Source organism: Carassius gibelio, chromosome B1 (assembly GCF_023724105.1).
Source record: "Carassius gibelio isolate Cgi1373 ecotype wild population from Czech Republic chromosome B1, carGib1.2-hapl.c, whole genome shotgun sequence".
NCBI classification, from domain to species: domain Eukaryota; kingdom Metazoa; phylum Chordata; class Actinopteri; order Cypriniformes; family Cyprinidae; genus Carassius; species Carassius gibelio.
Window position 1 is genome coordinate 14,254,915 of NC_068396.1, and position 19,855 is coordinate 14,274,769.

Here is a 19,855-nt window from a genome sequence, read left to right on the forward strand (position 1 = left end):
CACAAGAATATTTACTTACAATATGGTTTTAGCTGAAAAACATTAAGGTTAACCTCACAAGCTCTCATTCTACTAGGTCCAGATGGACTCATGAATAAAAATCCTACTCAGATTAAGAAAGCATCAAGAACACAAAAAGGACGTGAATTGAGAGTGCAAAATACGATTTTCAAATACAACTAGCCCATATTTGTTACATACATCGACCCCTCCAAACTACCTGCCATGCATATTAGGAGTAATTGTGCTCAAATAAATAAGACTTGCACACAAATATGTGGTTGAAAAATGTAATTGGGCTTTATTGACAGATTTTACAGAGACAAAATGTAGTCCTCTTGCTGTTCCACCAATGTGCCCTTCTCGCTGACATAGATACCATCCAGGAAATTCCTGATGTCCTTTCTCACAATGGTGGCCTGCTGGATCAGAGCAGCTGATGGAGAAAACCAAAGAGAGAAAAAAAATTAAGCCAAACCAGTTTTCAATGACAAAAGCAGTAAACCTGGCACAGAAAAGAGCCGAGAGAAAGGCTGGATGGCGGTCTGGTTCTAACCTCATGTGTTCTCTATGACTCCGGCTCCACTACAGTGCCCTTCTCCGAGACGTAAATACCATCCAGGAACTTTCTGATATCCTTATTTTTCACTGTGGTTGCCTGCTGGATGAGGGCAGCTGAAACAAGAAATGGTGGGAAGGTGAGGCATGCACACACACTAAACTACATAATGCCTTTGCGTACACAACTTACACACAACCCAATTACAGACAGTCCTTCAAACACCCATCAGGTTACACAACGAAGGGTTAAAGATTTAGTTCACCCAAAAATTATCCTGTTTTACTCACCCTTGAGTCATCATAGGTGTATATGACTTTCTGATTTCAGATTAATCCAATCGGAGTTATTAAAAATAGTTCTGGCCAACAGTCCAAATCACATTAAAGCTATAATATATAATATATATCTAAAATGTGCCTCACACGGCTCCGGGACATAAATAAAGGCCTCCTATAGTGATTTCATGGACTTTTATATGGAAAATGTCCATATTTCAAACCTTTTAAACACTTCTCACACTTCTGCTGACTGTCGTACGTGGAAACTGCTCTGACGGATGACAATCTCAGAGGTTCTCACGCAATGCATACGTCCTATGCTAGTCTCATGAACTAAGTTTCCTTACGTTAGCAAAAGAAAACCAATCTCCACTTTGCTTATATCGAAAACCTCTGACACTTTTCTTTACAAACCCTCTGAATGTACTTCTAACTCATGACCGGTGTTTTTGGGGGGTTTTTTCTCCGCGTCCATCACTAAACATGCAACGCTGTTGTGCTGCATCATCCGCAGGAACTGCTTCGGCATATGACAGATGGTGAAAGTGATAGAAAATGGTTTATTACATTTGGATTATGGATGTTTTTATTACAAAAATGTATGGATTCGCTACAGTAGGCCTTTATTCACCCAGCAGAGCAGTGTAAGGCACCTTTTATTTTGGATGCACGCACTTCATTTAACAGGTTTTGCCACCATCCACCACAATGACAGAGCTTAGAAGTGCCAGGACAATATTTAATATAACTCTGACTGGATTCATCTGAAAGAAGAAAATCATATACACCTAGGATGGCTTGAGGGTGAGTAAATAACAGGTTAATTTTCATTTTTGGGTGAACTAACCCTTTAAGAATGTCAGAAGAAGCAAAGGAGGCTAAAAGCCTTTTTTGCAAAATAGTCCAAACACATCAGGACATCCAGGTAATAGCAAATTAACACAGACAAGATGAGGGAGGGTACAGTTTAGGCTTAAGATTTAACGGTTTCCACAACCAGTCCAGTAAAAGATATCAATTTCTGTACAGTCTAATCTCTAATTGTCATGCCATTTGAATTTCATTAAGAAATTATTTTAAACCAAAATCAAACTATGCTCCCTTTGAACTGATTGTAATATTTCATTCACACACGTTAAATAAACGATCCTTTCTGGATTACAATCCACCATCAAAATTATAAATGACATTATTCTAGCAGCAGTGAGAAAAGAAAATGCTACAAACGATTCGCCACCTGCAGGATCCTCATATGGGATAGCCTAGTAGCCGGGACAACACGTTTACAGATGTGACGTAATGACAAATTTCCCATGAAAAAAAAATTCATAACTCAAATAAGAAAAAAATCATTATAAGTGAACAGGCAATAGTTTTTTTAACACTGGATGGTTATGTACTTGCTTATATTAGTTTCATATAATTCCCCCCCCCAAAAAAAAGTTACGGACTGCACCTTTAACAATGCTAACAATTCATATAACCCTTTCATCTGCAAAAGGCCCTTAAATAGATTAAAATTATGCTAATGAGGTCAAGTTGCATGTATCTCTCATCAGAGGTTGACACTGTACATCTTAGAGATGCTTACCTGAGTTCGACACCAGCTCAATGTCATTACCCTCCAGAACCAGCTCATCTTTTTGAGCAGCAGACACTGCGCATGACACACCTACATGCAAAAAAAATAAAACATTCTGCATCAGTGCAACCAGGAATGTATAAAATATTATTAAGGGCTTCAAGGTGACAAAGTTTTTGAAATCAGACACACACAGAAAAAAAAACCCTATAACACATACCTTGTCTCATGCGGACACGGCGGATGTACTTCTCTCCCAAGAAGTTTCTGATCTCCACCAGAGCACCGCTCTCCTGAATTGCCACATTAATGGGGAAATGGGCATATACAGATCGCATCTTGTATCTGAAGCCCTAGAGAAAAAAAGTTAACATGCATCAACAACAGTCCACATTTCCTCTTCAATAACATGGCAAAGAAATTAAGGACACTAACAGTCTTTTAAAACTGGATTTAAACAGTTAGGATCTTCTTGTGTGAGAACAAATGTACCAAAATTGAACTGACTTACCAGGGTGACCCCTTTGATCATGTTCTGGACATGACTGCAGATGGTGCGGACTGTGGCCAACTCCTTCCTGTTACCCCACCACTTGTCCACGCGCAGCTGAAACATTGTTTGCAGAAATCCACACACGTTAACATTAGGTATTTTTGCATCAATCATTTTATTAATCAGAACGCACCCAATAAGATTGCATATTCTGGATGCTGTTGCAATCCAATTAACATTTTACATGCGCTTCACACTTATCCCACACAAAACTTGTCTTACTGAGCATATTTGCTATTATTGAACTGTCGGCTCTCTTTTTAGATGTGTCGTCATGTCAGAAGACTAACATACATTTAACAAATATTCAGTCTGCTTCACATTACAGTTATTAAGACAAAATAGGCACATTCGTAAGACGCAAAACAAACATAAGCAAACATTAAATCAGACAAGCATTTTACACACTTTATTTATTCCGGTCTGTCACCACCTTCTTCCAAATGATTAAATTTTTATCTAGGTCAATCGGAACAATTGAGGTGTTTACATGAAGGAATTTCAGTCCGCTTAAGCCATTCATCTATTGCTAGAGTTTTTCTGCATTAAATACAAGTTAATTTCCATGCATTAAGACTACAAACCTTCCTCTGTTTCTTGCCCAAAAGACTGAGCTCCAGGTTAATGTGGTTGAACTCTCGCCGGAGAACTCCACGGGGTCCCTTCACAACAACCGTGCGGCCCTTGAGGGACACCTCGACTGCAAGCAAACAGACACATTGTAACAAGTGAAGGCGCGGATAAGCTGAAAACGTTTTTAAAAACTTAGGATGTGACATGATTTTTATCATACCGTTGGGGGGGATGTCGACTGTCTGGTTACTGAGAATGGTCTTCATTCTGAAGGAACAGACAATCAGACAGAAAATGCTTAAATATAAACATCTTGTTGACTTGTCTTCATTCATTTCAGTAGAGAAAACCAGCTAACGGCAAACACGGTAACTTAGCATCAGTCACAATGACATGTCAACTACATCACCACAATGTTAACGTATTCTTTGCCGTTTCAGTCAGTTTTACGGCTAACTGAACATTAATAATGTCATAATGGGACAAGTATGGCTTTATATCAATGTGCCCAATTAATGACTTGTGCTTGCCTCGGCCTACAGATAAACACCGAGCAGAAAGACTGCGATAATCAAGCAGCATCGACTTCTCGTCGCAAATACCAGCACAGATATTTTCACGAATATGTAAACAAAATCATCGGGAACTACGAAACCCGGACGGATTTGACATTAGTGCAGATTGTAGTTGATTGAAATGCACAAGAACAGGACGCGCCATGTTCTTACCTCGCCGATTAAGGGGAAAAGGAAGGAGGAAGGACGTCATTACGTAAATGTAACCAGTACGTCTTACGTCATCGTCAGTTTCCAAGGCACAACCAAACGAATACAGATACTAAAAAGGAAAGTTCACAAAGATTATGAAGTAAGATTTTACCCACACCCAAGGGCGTAACTTTGGGTCTACCATTGGGGGGGTTAAACTTGCGGCATATTTATTAATTAATTAATTTATTGAATAATTTTCTTGTGTAAAAGGTAACATGCTAATTTGCATAATTTAATTACCCTCTGGCTTTACCTCACATGACACTGGCAAACCAACATCTAGCCAGCCAACTCCAGTCAACAAAACAGCATAATAACAAAAACAAAAATAACAGCATTAAAAACTTTCAAATAGAGAAAATGAAAGTGCAAATATATTATCACTTTGCATGAAATAAGACTCAAAAGTAGATTAAAAAAATAATAATAATTGTGTTTGCATTTAGCCTCTGATAACATCAAATTCAGAAACTGAGAAAATACAAGTGTGGACTGACGTTAACCTTAGCTGTGCTTTGATTCATTTTGTCACTTTGCAAACTCCATGCAAAAAAAAAAAAAAGTATATATATATATATATATATATATATATATATATATATATATATATATATATATATATATATATATATATATTATAATCATCTCAAATTGAACCGGAGGTGGTAAATTCCTAATAATAATTTAACGTTACGTAATTTTTTTTTTTGTAATACACAAAACAAATTTGTGAAATTAGAATAAAAAAGGAAATAAAAGCTGATCATCAGTCATCAGCGCTGACAAGCAATGAATGATTCGTCTCCATGGGAACCATAAAGCGATACTACGATCAATAACGGTCGCCTTGAAAAACTTTTAAACTTACGTGTGAAAAGGTTAAGTAAGGCTTACATTTGAATGTGTCTTTGTTTTGTTTTGAGTGTATGGTCAATAAATAAAGTAAATAGAAAAAAGTGGGCACAAAACATGTTTGTCATGTATCTAACGTAACGTTACTCCCCACACTTTGAGAAACGCTCAGCTAACTTAACAGCCAATTTAGCGGGGTAAGTTACCTCCATTTGGTCAGGATTTTCTTTTCTTTCTTTTTTTGGCTGGTGTCGACAAACAATGAAAAATTGTTGTCTGGCTGCCTTTCAGTGTCCTTTTTATCTTTCCGTCAGCTTTTTCCACCCATTCATCCCAGGGACTGCGCAAAATAGTGAACAAACTTGGGAGAGAAAGCCGGTTGGATAATACCAAGTAGTCGGTGCGGGGGGCGGGGGGTACATTACAGATTATTTAAAATATGATACTATCTTTCTTGCTGGCAAATGAAATTAATAAAGAAAACGAACAAAAGTATTTATTCTGAATATTTCATATTATTTTAATCTGAATGGTTTGATGATATTGAGGGGGTTATATTAGTTGGATCTGATTTTTGGGGGGGTCATGACCCCCCTAACCCCCCTGCAAATTACGCGCATGCCCACACCCACACACACACATGCACACACACACACACACACACACACACACACTTATATAGTTTTTTTTAATGTATACTAAGAGGAAAATATATATATATATATATATATATATATATATATATATATATATATATATATATATATATATATATATATATATATATATATATATGAAGTCTTTGAATGAAACATGCAGTGTAAGTTAATCGATAACGGAGCGATTGTTGTCAATGAAAGGTTCAACGGGTTGGATGCTGGATTAATACTGATTAAATATATTAAAATTAGATTAATATTTTCTATGGACATAATGCTATTTACAATGTACGCTATAGATGCTAGATGATTGTAGTATGAAAGTTTTGAAAGGTTAAATTGAATTGGAGTGCCCTTCCGCAAACTGAGAAGAGCCAGAGCCCCGCCCCCCATCATGTACACCTTCTACAGAGGCACCATCGAGAGCATCCTGACGAGCTGCATCACTGTGTGGTATGGCGCCTGCAACGCGTCCTGCCGAAAGACTCTACAACGCATAGTGAGAGCAGCTGAGAAGATCATTGGTGTCTCTCTACCCTCCCTCCAGGACATTTATGGAACACGTCTCACCCGCAAAGCCCTCTGCATCACAGGTGATCCCACTCACCCACCACACAGCTTCTTCAGCCTGCTACCATCAGGGAGGAGACTGCGGAGTCTCCAGGCCAGGACCAGCAGACTGAAGGACAGCTTCATCCACCAGGCTGTCAGGAAGCTGAACTCCCTCCCGAACCTGCCCTCCCCCTCCCCTCTTCTTCCCCAGGCACCACTGAACTATGAACCCCCCCCCCCCCCCCCCACTAATTATATGATGACATGCACGAGTCACTTGTGCAGCATTGGTCTGCTCACTCACCGCTCACTACCTCATTCGGCATGGAACTGACGTCATTCCACTACCTCATCAGTCAGTTAAATAACTGCTCTTGGTCACTTGTCACTTGTCACTTTAATCAGACTTAAGATATTTTTACTAAGTGATTTTTTTGCACTAAAAAATCTTTTAACTGCACTGTTGTTCACTTCATTGATTTGCACTATATCTGTCATTTACCTTGCGCTGCTTTATTTAACTTTATTTTTAACTTTTATTTTTATTATATGTCTTTTTTTATAATTCCCTTATTGTATAATTGTATCTACATTTTATATTTGTTCTAGTTATTTTTTTAGGCTTCAATGTTAATGTTATCTGTATGCACCGGGGTCTGAGAGTAACGCAATTTCGATTATCTGTATGTATGTACTGTACATGTGGAAATTGACAATAAAGCAGACTTGAACTTGAACTTATCCTTTGCTTGTGGTCGTAGGTTTACTGTAACAGACTGAGCAGTGAGCACTGCTGCAAACACCTGCTCAACACTCTGAGAGCAAGTGGGAGGAATACAGAGGCAAGCTGAAGAGACAGAAGGGAGAAAGACAAGCGTATGGACACACCACTATCTTTTGGGTGCATGAATGTGGAAATCTTTCAATACCGTGGTTTTTATCAAAGTGTGATCATGATATTCCTGTGGTCATCATTGCCATATCAGTAATAAAAAATTATGATTTACAGTGATAACTTTGCAAAATCAGTTGTTCACTATTTTTTCCAGATGTTCCTTTAGGCACGTAAATATTGTTTGTTAAGTAACAAAGTGTGTGCTTTAATTGCTGAATGACTGGATTTAGCATTTTTATTTGGTAAAGAACAATTTATGAAAACCTGGCAAAAAAATATGGAAATCGGTGCTGTTTCTGATATTTATGTGGTCATTTGTACTAAAAAGGGCTACTCATTGAAAAGTATGAACTATCAATCAGATGACAGAAGGCGTGTAGTAGATTGTGTGCATCAGTTTTTCCCACAAAGTTTTAATTATGCCATAATTTAGAAATCTACGTATCGAATACGATTCAGCAGGCTTTATAAGGTTAAGATTTAAAATGTTTTAGGAGAAGTAGATATATAGATAGATACCTTATCATAAAGCCTACTGTAATAATGAAACTTTTATATATATACATGCATACAGTCCAGGATATAAGATTTATTGAGTTGTGTTTAATTTGCCAGGTTAAGTTTACCACCTTGGCTGAAAACATGGATCACTGAACCTACACGCAGTGAGTGTTTGAAAACATGCCTTACGCTGTGCTTCACACAGTCTCCTGACACAATGGTCACAGTGGACACAATTCTTTAATACAATGAATGTGGATGAGGACCATGGGCTGTCAATCATTAGCACCAAAAACAAAAATCAGCCATAAAGCATCATGACTTTGAAAGGATGTTTATAAGCCAGTGTTATGTGAATTATGGAGTCTATCGACTGTTACTGTTGTTGTAGGTCTGTGAGGAGGCCTGGTGTCCCAATATTTGGGCAGGGAGAGTATGCCACTGCCACAGAAACCATCATGGTGAGTGTATTGAGTCTGCGAAATGCCCACACACACACAATCTCAGTGTTATGGTCTTGACTAAACACCTCTACTTGATTTTCCACACTCTCTCTATAGCTGATGGAGGACACATGCGCACGTGGATGTAGGTTTTGTTCAGTTAAAACAGTGAGACGTCCTCCACCCAGCTAAAGCCACTGCAGCATGGGGTCTGGACTATGTAATACTCACATCAGTGGACAGGGATGGTGAGAACACATGAAACACCAGCAAATCAAAAAGAAAAACTCCATGAAATGCCATGAAATGTTTACCTCGTTGATGTATTTCCAGGGGCGATTCTAGGATTTTTTCAACTGGGGGGCACAAGAGGGGCCACGATTAATACAGAGGGGCCAATCTTGTGTTGTTTGAACTGCATATCCAAATCATTTCAAGAGTTCAGTAACCTTTAAAATCAGTAATAAACAGTGATACCCCATTATATTTTAATAGCAGTTATTCACTGCTCTAAAAAAAACAACAAAAAAAAAACAATTTGTATTAACTTTTCACTTTACAAAGTGAAAGAAAAACTGTAATAAATAAAATAATCCAATGTATGAATAGTGTACAACTCACAAATAATAATAATATAATTTATTTATAATAGCCTTATATAATATATATATAATAGCCTTATTTATATAAATGCAGAATAACATTAATAATTCATAGAAATAAATACACAATTAATTAATTAATATAAATGTAATATAATTTCATTATATGTTTTTGTTTATTATCCACATCCCATTCAATTTGCATAGCAGCAGTTGCAGTAAATTTGCATTGATGAATAAACAAAATCAACTTATGTCAAGGCTAATTAATCTTGAGCATATTGATTTAAAATATCATATATCCATACTTTGTTAGATAGCTACTTGTTCAAAAAGGTAGCTTTAATTTAACATGTAAAATATGTGGATCCTATAAAACAGTTTAGAATAGCTTAATTAGTCCAGTTTTATTTTAGTATTAGTTATTTATTTTGCTATTTAATCATGCATTAAATAATTATGTATGATTTCTTTGATAATGTTTCTGGGTGTCATCAAATGACGTTTTGTCAATAACTTGTGTGAAGGGAGCTAGAGAGAGAGAGAGCTTTCCAGGGTGCAGACAGCAATCGCGAAGCACCATGGTGATTTAGAACGGCAACTGAATTTATTAGGAATCTACAGACGCAAATAGACTAAAGGTGTAGAAAAATAAAGACCTATATGTGTATTTTGGACTTTTTTTTCACCACAAGTCTCAAAGAAGACATGTTACTGAAGACAAACAGCCCCAGATCTCAAAATTGACCAGTAAAAAAAACGATGTTTTTGCATGTGTCTCACCCATATAGACTTAAAAAAAAAAAAAAGTCTCAAGTGTGGAGCGTTAGATAAACATTACACGATTTGTAATGAAAAAAAAAAAATGAAAAAAAAAGTAAATCGTAACGCAGTAAACCCCTTTTACATTCAGCATCAGAGGAGCATAGTAAATATAGTGATTAGCATCTTGGTCTGCTCTAGGAGATAACATCGTCATCGAACCTGGTCTGTCTAACACCGAAAGACGTTAACGTTAGTACCAAACACTTCTTGCACTGCAACAACTCGCTAATCAAAAACATAAGCTATTTAAAATAGGTGCTTTTTTCGTTGGAAAACAGCAGCTCGCTATTCTTGGTCCTCGTTGAGAAGCATCGCGACGCAATCAGGAGTTATTTACTAAACTGAAAGATTATAATTTGAATTTGTGAGTGACAGACAAGTAGAAGGGTGGGGGCACACTGGGGGGCCAATCAGTTTTCAGGAGGGGCCAGTGCCCCCATGGCCCCTCCCCTGGCTACGCCACTGTGTATTTCCCAGTGAAACTAAGACATATTAAAGGGCTCATCCATTTACATTATAGCCATGAGTTTACCTGTTATAATAATTTTGTGAGGTGAGATTTAGTAGAATAAACATGGACTAAGAAGCACAAAACTTTCATTTTGGATTTTATTGTGTCTTTAAAATGTACCATTGAACTTTATTTTTGACTTCTGACCATATTTTTATTATAATTAACGGACGTTCCTGATGGAGGGGCTGAACACTTTAAAGGCCGTCTCCAGCCTTAAAGAAAGATACAAAAATGACAAAAAAAAGAGTTTATTTGTTTTTTAGAATCGACTCATTCTTCAATTCCTTCATACATGATCTTTTCTAAGAGTGTTTGACTCTTGATTTCTGTGGTGATCCAGTATGGAGTGAGAATCATGGGAGAAAATCTCTTTGTCTGGGCTTGATGTTTATGCTCACAATGTAGAGACTGTCAGAGATTTACAGAGGTTAGACCTGTAGAGTTTTGTGTGTTTACATATAAGTATTCCCTGTAAAAATAGCTTATATATATATATATATATATATATATATATATATATATATATATATATATATATATATATATATATATATATATATATATATATATATATAATTTGTATTTTTTATAATTATTAGTTTACAAATGTTTGAAGAATGTTTTTAATGCTGTTTGTAAAGAGCAGAAGCACAGGCAGATTTCAAAATGTGCGGTTTAATCGTTTTTGTTTTTTATGTTTATGGAAAAATATGTATACTATGTGGTGGTTTTTACTTGTAAAAATGTAAATATGTAAAAAAAAATCTATATATATTTAATAAAAAATTATAATAAATATAATTTATTCATGTTCATTTTATGTTTCTTTCATACTTTATTTGTATTTATTTATTTATTTTTCTGTTTTGTTTCTATCATATACAGTCACCACCAGGTGGCAGAAATATCTAGTCTTTTTTATCAAGTGAATTAGTAGCTCGCATCATTTACAGCTTGGAGGTTTCATTGCAGACCTCACTTTTCATCTTTGACCTTTGACCTTAAGGCATGTGCATGACCTCTATGCAAACTTTCAGTGTTTAACGATATGCTAAAAAGGTGAAACCAAGTGAGCTCACGAAGACTTCCATCATGCTGGGGCTCGGAGAGACAGATGCGCAGATACAGGCAGCTCTGAAAGGTAATTCATATTAGAATTAGAGATGTGTTTATTATTTATATATGCATATATTAATATATGATTATAATTTATATTAATATATGAGAGTTCTCTGTATTCTCCTGACAGAACTGAGGGACTATGGAGTGGACTGTCTAACACTGGGGCAGTGCAAGCGCCATCTCAAGGTATGACAATAATAAAACGACTAAACTCTATCCTGGATGGCACACTCCCAGTCTGTTGACTAATCATCTGATACACTCTGCACACAAAAATGACAAGTGCTGACTGACATCACCAGCCACAAGCTGATTGGCTATCTTTACACAGCGTTCGGTAGTAAAGATGTATAGTTTTGTGTGTTTTTGTGACTTTTGAATCCCCTATAGTTAGTCTATGGTAAATATATTATAAGTGAATATCTATAAAATAGCACTTGCCATGCCATAAAGCAAACTGCCCTTTTCACTTTTTGAAAATTATATTTCAAGGTTAAAAAAAAAACTGTACTAAACATACAGTTTCTTTAAGTAATCTATTTTAGACAGAAACAAAACAAACTCTGAATGGTCATGTTGGCTAGATCTATGAAACACTAATTTTTACCGAAGTGAGAAGTCTTCCAAAAATAATAATTCAAAATCAATATATATATATATATATATATATTTATATATATATATATATATTATTATTATTATTTTTTTTTTACAACAAATAAAGCTTTGGAACAATATGTAAATGATGCCTGAATTTCCATTTTTGTGTGAACTGTCCCTTTAACTATACATTTTACAAAAGTATGTTGCTGTAACTCATAATGTTGTTTTAGATATGGATTAAAGATATGTATATTGTGTATCTTTTAAGTAATATAAATAGAATATTTTCAATTCAAACTTGTCGAAGATCATGTTGTGTATTTTTGTTTCAGCCACGGTTGGCCTCCATAATCAAGCCTGTGAAATGAGTATCCAAAACTGCTTCATTTCATTGGTCCATGTTTATTTAAGAAATGTTTTCTTCAATCATTATTCATGACCATTATAAACCTGTACAGTAAAAGATGATTTTATAAAAGCTACAACTGTGACTCTATATAACATACACAGTGCAGGTTGAACAATACATATCAGAGGATTAATAAATGATTAATAACTGAGTGACACAAACAGCTATTTGGTTTCACTTGCCAAATTTAAAGCAACAGCATTTTATATGTCCATTTGGTCCTAGTATTTAAAAGTTGACATTCTTTCTGTTGCTACTCCTTCAGACATCACTCTCAGATAAGTAGATGATTTTGTATTTAAATCTATAACACTGATTACTGTAAACAATAATATACTACTGAACAGTACTGGGATGTTAATGTATAAATTGTGTGTACAGTTAATGTAAGTTTCAAACATTTTCTGAAATGGCACAGACAAAAAAAAAAAAAAAAACATGAAAAAAAAGAATAATGGTTTTAAAACAAAGACACAAATGACAAAGTGTATAAAACATTAAATCACTGCCTTTTTGTAAATGGCCATGAAAGATAAAACATCTTAAAAAAAGATTCTGAAGACAGAAACACACACACAAAGCACATGCATTTTTACCAACAGATTTCCAGTAACGGTCACACATTACTTTGGTTTTCTCAGCAAAAGACTTTAATCAATGTAAAGTGCACATGCGCGCGTGTGTGTGTGTGTGTATGAATGAGTCCCTGTCTAGGCCTTGGATTTCTTGATGGGTGGTTCACTGATTCGTGGAACTCCTCCTGATGGTGTGAAGGGAATTCGGGTCGTCACCTTCTTTCCAATGGTCTCGATCTATGCAAAACACACAACATTAAACCATGCCAACTAATAAAGTGATAAAATCAGGCAGGTATACACAGCCACTAAAATGTTAACTGCACAAATATCCACTCACCTGAAAGCCAAAGTTTTGTAGCTGAGAGTGCAGATGGTCCAGGACTCGTCGACCATCAAAGATAAATGCGGGTTTCAACATCTTGTGGTATATTTTCTCGTAATCCAGTTCCTAAAAACAAACAATTGCAATACTTCACTATTCTTTTTAGACATACCATTGTTTGTGTTATTTATTACTAGTACCACATATACAACAACATTCAGTTCCATGACAGGGCTGAACACTAAGAACTTGTTAGCCAATATTTCAGATTTATTTTAACTTTTATTTACACTTAGAAATGTCTTTATATATTTACATTCTAAATTAATTAAACATATAAACCCAAAAGGTTACACTTTATTTTAAGGTGTCCTTGTCACAGTGTAATTATACCATTAAGTACAGAGTAATATGGACTAGGGTTCATTGCATGTAATTATGCATAATTTAATGTTTTTATTACCTGGAAATCAATACATTGTTTGCAAGGCACAAGAGTACATGCACATGATCAAGAAATATGGCACTGATATGCTGGTTCAATAGGGGAATGACAGTTCTGCTATTAAAAAGCAAACCACTTTATATCACAAATATTACACTATACATCAGTGCTTTCTAAATCTGCATCGAGTTTGTGTTTTTCTGTGTGCCATGTACCTTAAACATGTCCCACTCTGTGCAGATGACCAGGGCATGTGCACTTTCACATGCCTCATAGGGGTCTGACGTCACTGTTACAAGATCAGACACTGCAGAGAGAACGAGAGTCACGGCAAATTAAGACAGAATCACGCAGACGCAAACTTTCTCCTGCATTCTCTTATGGGAGTTCTTCCCCTACATGACATTCACCATGACACAGCACTCTCTCCCTCTCCCATCATTCACAGAGACTTGACCGATTGCGTGGTTTTTATCTGCTCAACACGCATACCTCTCTCTGGGTTGTCTCCGGAAATGCTGGGTTGAGACAGGTCCAGGATTATCTGCTCCTTCAGCACTTTAGGGTCATAAATATGCAGCTTGGCTCCTTCGTCCATCAGATACTTGGAGATGTAGATACTGGAGGACTCTCTGAAACACACACACACACACACACAGGAGTAACATACAATACAAGAGTCCCATTTACACACAAATGATGATGGCAAGTATAGAATATATGAAATAAATAATAATATATAATAAAAATATATTTTTTCCCTCAAGCAGTTTAATGAAACTGTAAATTTCACAGTGGTGTCCAAAAGAATAAAATAGAATCTCATTGTGAAATCTCACTCAACTGTGAGGGTTATATTGTTTAAGAAAAAAATAACAGTTTTTTTGAGCTGCAATTGAAAATACCTCTATAAGTCCAACAGCACAAACATTCACGCATCTCTGAGCAACACAAAGTAGTGCTTTCCTTCTGAATCAATCACGGTTTTTGAAAGAACTGACTTGAGTGAATGATTCAGTTCATTATTATAATTCACTTGTAGGCACTTACTGGCGAAACGATGTAAAAATGCCTTTGACTAATGCAAAGAAAAGCAGAGTGATACAGTAAAAGGACTCAACACTCAGACTGGAACTAACAGTGTAATAAGCATTTATGATTTTACATCAGTTCTGAATCTGTGACATTCACTCCCTTGCTTTCATCAATGCTGTGAATCTAGGAATTATTAATGCCATGAATCATTCTTAAATTTTGCTGCATAACGTTATCACCAGGTATGGCATAAACTTCTGGAGTTCATATTACCTTAAATGCTGCTCCCATTAGGAAAAGATGGACATATTTAATAACAAAACATTCTGAAATTCAGGTGAATTTTTCAGTTAAACTGTCACACAAACAACTAACTGTGTGACAATTTGTCATGCTAATATTATAATTATTTTCACTAGTGGTATCAGACTTTGGACCCTCATAGTTACTGAAAGGATTTGTCACGAGCTTGTGTCCATGCCCCATTCCTATAATGTTTTGAATGGAGGTTTAAAAAAAAAAAAGTCATGATGTCTTGAATGGAGGTTAAAAATCAGCATAGTCATAATTCTCTTCTGAAACAATCCACATGCAGAGGCATGACATATGCTCACTTACTCAGTGACTCTAGATAAAGGTCATGGGTGGCACAGGCGTGTTTATGCATGTATTGTAGTGCTTTATGTCAGCATGGTTTTTATAGGATATAGTTCAAACCAAGGAAAACTGGGTGTAATCTTCATTACACAATCGAAGTTGATGGTTAACTCGTGCTCTGACATCTCATGGTCTGTGTTTTGTAGGTAAAAGTGAAAGACGCAGCTTTTGACTTGTCATAAATAAAACAGACTGGTTCAAAGCGTCCCTGTATGTACCTGGTGTCCCCCGTGTCCTTCTTGAAGGAGAAACCTAACAAAGCGATTTTCTTCCCTGTGACGGTGTTGAACAGGCAGTCAATGATCCGACAGGCAAATCTCTTTCTCTGATATTCGTTCATGTCAATCACCTGAACATAAGGAGGCACAGAGGAAAAGGTTAGACTAAATTAATCAAACTTATTTTCTGATGTCAATGAGTTTTCGTATGTCAAGTTATCACATGAAAGTTTTAGGTTGGTAAGACTTTTAAATGTTTTTGAAATAAATCTCATCTGTTTACCAAGGATGCATTTATTTGAGCACACCATTAAAACTGTAATATTATGAAATATCATTACAATGTAAAATAACTGTTTTCTATTTTAGCATATATTAAAATGTAATGTATTTTTGTGATGGCAAAGCTGAATTTTCAACAGCCACACATTCAGACATGCTGTGACATTATCTGGCAACCATATGATTTTACATGAAGCTAAATCGGACTCTATGCGACTTTCCATTGAATAATGACTCACGCAAAGCCAACATATCCCATCAAGACTTACTACAGTAAACTAGCATTCAAAGTGAAGTTTACCTGTTGCCAGTATGAAGCAACCTCTGGTAGATTCAGTGCCTCACACAGATACACCAAATTCAGCACATCCTTCTGAAAACAACTTCCTCCGAAACCTGTTACAGACACAAACACAACTGAAGCACAGCTCACATTTGTTTACATGGGATCTCATTCTATCAGAGCACCAATAAGGAAGAAATAAAATGGCATTATCAAATGGTAACGGAAACAACGAATGCACTGACCGACGCTGGCTTTGAGGAACTTGCTCCCGATGCGCTGATCCATGCCGATGGCTCTGGCCACCTCCTCGACATCAGCGCCGGTGGATTCACACAAGGCAGAGATGGAGTTTATACTACTGATGCGCTGAGCCAGGAATGCATTTGCTGCCTAGAATCAAATGAGTTTTACATAAATGATTATAGAAATGGTCGGCTTTTTTCTCTGATCTTTAATTGAATTCTTATATTTACATCACACACACCAGTTTGGAAAGTTCTGAGGACCAGGTGTTGGTGGTGATTATGCGTGATTTGGGGACCCAGTGCTCATAAACTGCACTGAGAGCACTGATGGCCCTCTGACCCTCTGGAGTCTCGTCTCCACCTATCAGGACGCGATCTGGGTCCTTCAGGTCCTTCACTGCTGTACCCTCCGCAAGGAACTCTGGGTTAGAGAGAACCTGTAATAAAAGGAGAGGAAAGCTCATTTGTTAACACACAGGAGCAGTGAACAAATCCAGTTGGTTTATAAGTTCACTAGAGAGAGAGAAAGACGCAAAAATCACAACCTTTGTAGAAAATCCCTTTTAAAACAACAGCCTAATCCAGATTACATTTGCATGTATATGATGGTGGTGTAAAATGTCAAACTAATGTATAAGCATATTTTCACGACATGAATTAGACAGAGTTCCTTTAACTTTTTAATACCCCCGCTGTGTCCTATTTGAGTGAACACACACACACACATACATGCATTTATACACTGTAAACACACACACACACAAATTACTATTCAGGAGTCAATAAGATGTTTTTAATGTTTTTTAAGGAAGTTTCTTATGCTCACCAAAGTCTGCATTTATTTTATATAATATAAAGTAAAAACATTACAATTCAGAATTATTACTACAATTAAAAATTACTGTTTTGTATTTCAATATATTTTAAAGTGTAATTTATTTCTGTGATGCCAATGCTAAAGTTTCAGCAGTCATTAATTCAGCTTTCAGTGTCACATGATCCTTCAGAAATTATTCTAATACACAGATTCGGTGCTCAAGAAACATTTCTTATCATTAGCAACGTTTAAAACAGTTGTGCTGCTTAATATATATATATATATATTTTTTTTTACAGGATTCTTTGATGTACAGAAAGTTTAAAATTAACATGTATTTGAGAAGGCAAAAATTTGATTAAAAAAAAAAGTGGATGGTGACACTTTCCTTTATACAATTGTATACAATTTATCCTCAAACTCTGGATTAAATCTCATGGACATTTTTTGGTCAAGTTCCCCATATATCAGCTGCTCACACAAACACACCTGCAAATTGAGGCTGGGTTTGGTGTTTGCATCAAATATCCTGCGGATGCTCTCAGCTGCACGGACCGGCACCGTGCTCTTCTCCGTAACGATTTTATACCCATCTGACATCTCCACGATCCGCCGTGCACATGCCTCGATAAACTTCAAGTCAGCAGCACGACCTTTGCCCATACCATATGTCTTAGTTGGGGTGTTTACCTGTGCAAAAGAGAAGGATATTTGAGTCAGTGTACACACCTACAAACCAAACCACATTAAAATAGTTTGTCACACTCACAGAAATGAAGACCAGGTCTGCCTCTTTAATGGCAGAGTCGATATCTGTGGAGAAAAAGAGGTTCTTCCCGCGGCAAGACAACACCACTTCATTCAGACCCGGCTAAACAGCAAGAAAAAGAGACACATCTCATGAAGAATTCTCATTCAAAGCATTTGTAAATAGACTAGGCATTTCTTTTAGAATTTTTTTTGTGCTTCTCAAATGTTTAAGGGTAAAAATATTTCTAATTAAGAAAAAAATCAGAGTGCAGCTTTAACTTGAATTAATATGTTTAACGTTGTTACCTCGTAGATGGGCAGGGTGTCAGAGTTCCAGGCTTTGATCCGGGATTCATTAACATCCACTACTGTTACGGTGATCTCGGGACACATGCTCGCAATGACACTACATGTCGGACCTCCAACATACCCAGCGCCTATACAGCAAATCTTTTTAATCTGAAACATCTGAGAAAAGAGACTTGGAATCAAGGTTAAAAATAATAATAATGACCCTTAAATGGTCTGCAACAGATTATGAATGGCCCCTTATTAACCAGCCAACTACTCTCAAGGCAGTCCCTTCTCTTCCACAGAGATCCGGGGCCGCACGAGGGGGTCACTGGTGAGTATCAGATTACTGACCCCCTGAGCCTTTATGTAGTCATGAGAACTTCGGATCCTCTGCCCCCTTCGGTTCTTTTGAACAGTTCATACCCTAATCCGATTCAGTGATTCTTTTATAGAATATACATTTAGCGATCCACTAATAAATAAAAATATAAAATATACCCTAAAATCAGTTAAGTCGCACGTGTGTATTAAACTGAAGGTAATAGAAAATAAGCAATGTTTTACAGTTTAAGTAAAATAAATGTTCAACCCATCAATCAATCCCACTCATCGGTTTTGCGAAACAGCAGATCAAAAGATTCATTGAAAAACATCCGACTCAAAAGACGAAACAGTTATTAACGTGTATGGCTCTGCTGTAACAGACATACGAAACAGATGATAAACTTTAAAGACAGATCGAAAGAACGCATTTTTTTGTGTTGGAAAAAACAAGTTTATAACTGTTGCCTGTTGATGCTTTTAACACGTAAAATTTCATTAAATGATTCATGATTTGATTGCTGATGTTCTCGTGAACATATAGGAACTCTTTAATTTTTATAACTTAACCGTTTTATCATTTAAGATCAGTTTTAGATTCTGTATTATAGCTTCAATCACAACTTTAAATTATATGTGATGTACTTTAAAATATATAAAATATTTCAATAGCTATAATACAGACTTACCTTGTCTGACAGTGAAGTTCTTCTCAGGCCAGTGTGCAGGTGAGGTTCCTCCGTCTGAGGTGCCTTGTTCCCGAATGAATAAAACTATTATATCCTTGATACATAAACTCGCGCAGAACACACACACACACACACACACAAATTTACGAACACACAAACACACCCACCGGGAGGGGGATGGCAACGTACACACTTTACAGAGGGGAGGGGACAAACTCTGCTTCCGGGTCATTAAGTCTTTCTTTTCAAATTAAGAGTCTCGTTAACCCTAAGGGAGCGGTAATCAAATCTAATTTTGACTGTGAATTAAACATAACAATTGAGGGTTTATAGACCGAAAATAATTTATTCTTATTATTTAAATATAATTTAGTTAGATAATATAAAATAAATGCGGTAAAACTGATTGTTGGGACTCTTCATTTGACATAAATGCCACTAAAGCGAAGCATTACGTGTGGAGAACGCATACGGTTCAGAAGCAGCCAATCAGTGACTGAGAGGTCTCGGTGACGTAACATCAAAGGAACGTCTTAACTCCTTTTGACGCAGGAATTACTCTTGAGAGTAGAGTCATACTGACAAATTCATTAGAAACGTATGAAAGAGACCACCGCCTAT

General features: G+C 36.4%; 2 protein-coding genes and 1 pseudogene across 3 annotated transcripts; 1 reads left to right on the top strand and 2 right to left on the bottom strand.

The window, feature by feature from the left end:
- Positions 1-276: 276 nt before the first annotated feature.
- Positions 277-4,354, bottom strand: LOC127949353 (60S ribosomal protein L9). Of its 2 annotated transcripts, none has more exons than XM_052546459.1 (8): positions 4,277-4,354; positions 3,769-3,815; positions 3,560-3,675; positions 2,934-3,029; positions 2,643-2,775; positions 2,432-2,512; positions 557-675; positions 277-436 (listed from the first exon to the last, which is right to left on the bottom strand). In XM_052546459.1, exons 2-7 carry the CDS (start codon positions 3,812-3,814, stop codon positions 569-571), a joined length of 579 nt encoding a protein of 192 aa, XP_052402419.1. In that variant the 5' UTR covers position 3,815; positions 4,277-4,354; the 3' UTR covers positions 277-436; positions 557-568. The 2 variants fall into 2 exon arrangements, with proteins under 2 accessions (XP_052402419.1, XP_052402420.1); XM_052546460.1 differs by lacking the exon at positions 4,277-4,354 and adding an exon at positions 4,079-4,189.
- LOC127949063 (lipoyl synthase, mitochondrial-like) lies at positions 4,026-12,254 on the top strand (annotated as a pseudogene).
- A 14-nt stretch (positions 12,255-12,268) lies between these two features.
- On the bottom strand, positions 12,269-19,412 carry LOC127949619 (UDP-glucose 6-dehydrogenase). The gene is made up of 12 exons (XM_052547053.1): positions 19,235-19,412; positions 18,237-18,398; positions 17,950-18,051; positions 17,670-17,870; positions 16,603-16,800; positions 16,361-16,508; positions 16,134-16,228; positions 15,551-15,681; positions 14,133-14,272; positions 13,856-13,947; positions 13,211-13,321; positions 12,269-13,107 (listed from the first exon to the last, which is right to left on the bottom strand). Exons 2-12 carry the CDS (start codon positions 18,396-18,398, stop codon positions 13,006-13,008), a joined length of 1,482 nt encoding a protein of 493 aa, XP_052403013.1. The 5' UTR covers positions 19,235-19,412; the 3' UTR covers positions 12,269-13,005.
- Between the last annotated feature and the right edge of the window lie 443 nt (positions 19,413-19,855).

Coding starts and splice junctions, on each gene's coding strand:
- LOC127949353 (XM_052546459.1), bottom strand. CDS start 3,814: ATGAAGACCATTCTCAGTAACCAGACAGTCGACATCCCCCCCAACG. Junction 3,676..3,768: donor AGTCGACATCCCCCCCAACG/GTATGATAAAAA, acceptor GTTTGCTTGCAG/TCGAGGTGTCCCTCAAGGGC. Junction 676..2,431: donor TGAGCTGGTGTCGAACTCAG/GTAAGCATCTCT, acceptor TTCTTGTTTCAG/CTGCCCTCATCCAGCAGGCA.
- LOC127949619 (XM_052547053.1), bottom strand. CDS start 18,398: ATGTTTCAGATTAAAAAGATTTGCTGTATAGGCGCTGGGTATGTTGGA. Junction 16,229..16,360: donor GTTCCTCAAAGCCAGCGTCG/GTCAGTGCATTC, acceptor TGTCTGTAACAG/GTTTCGGAGGAAGTTGTTTT. Junction 15,682..16,133: donor TTGCTTCATACTGGCAACAG/GTAAACTTCACT, acceptor CCTTATGTTCAG/GTGATTGACATGAACGAATA.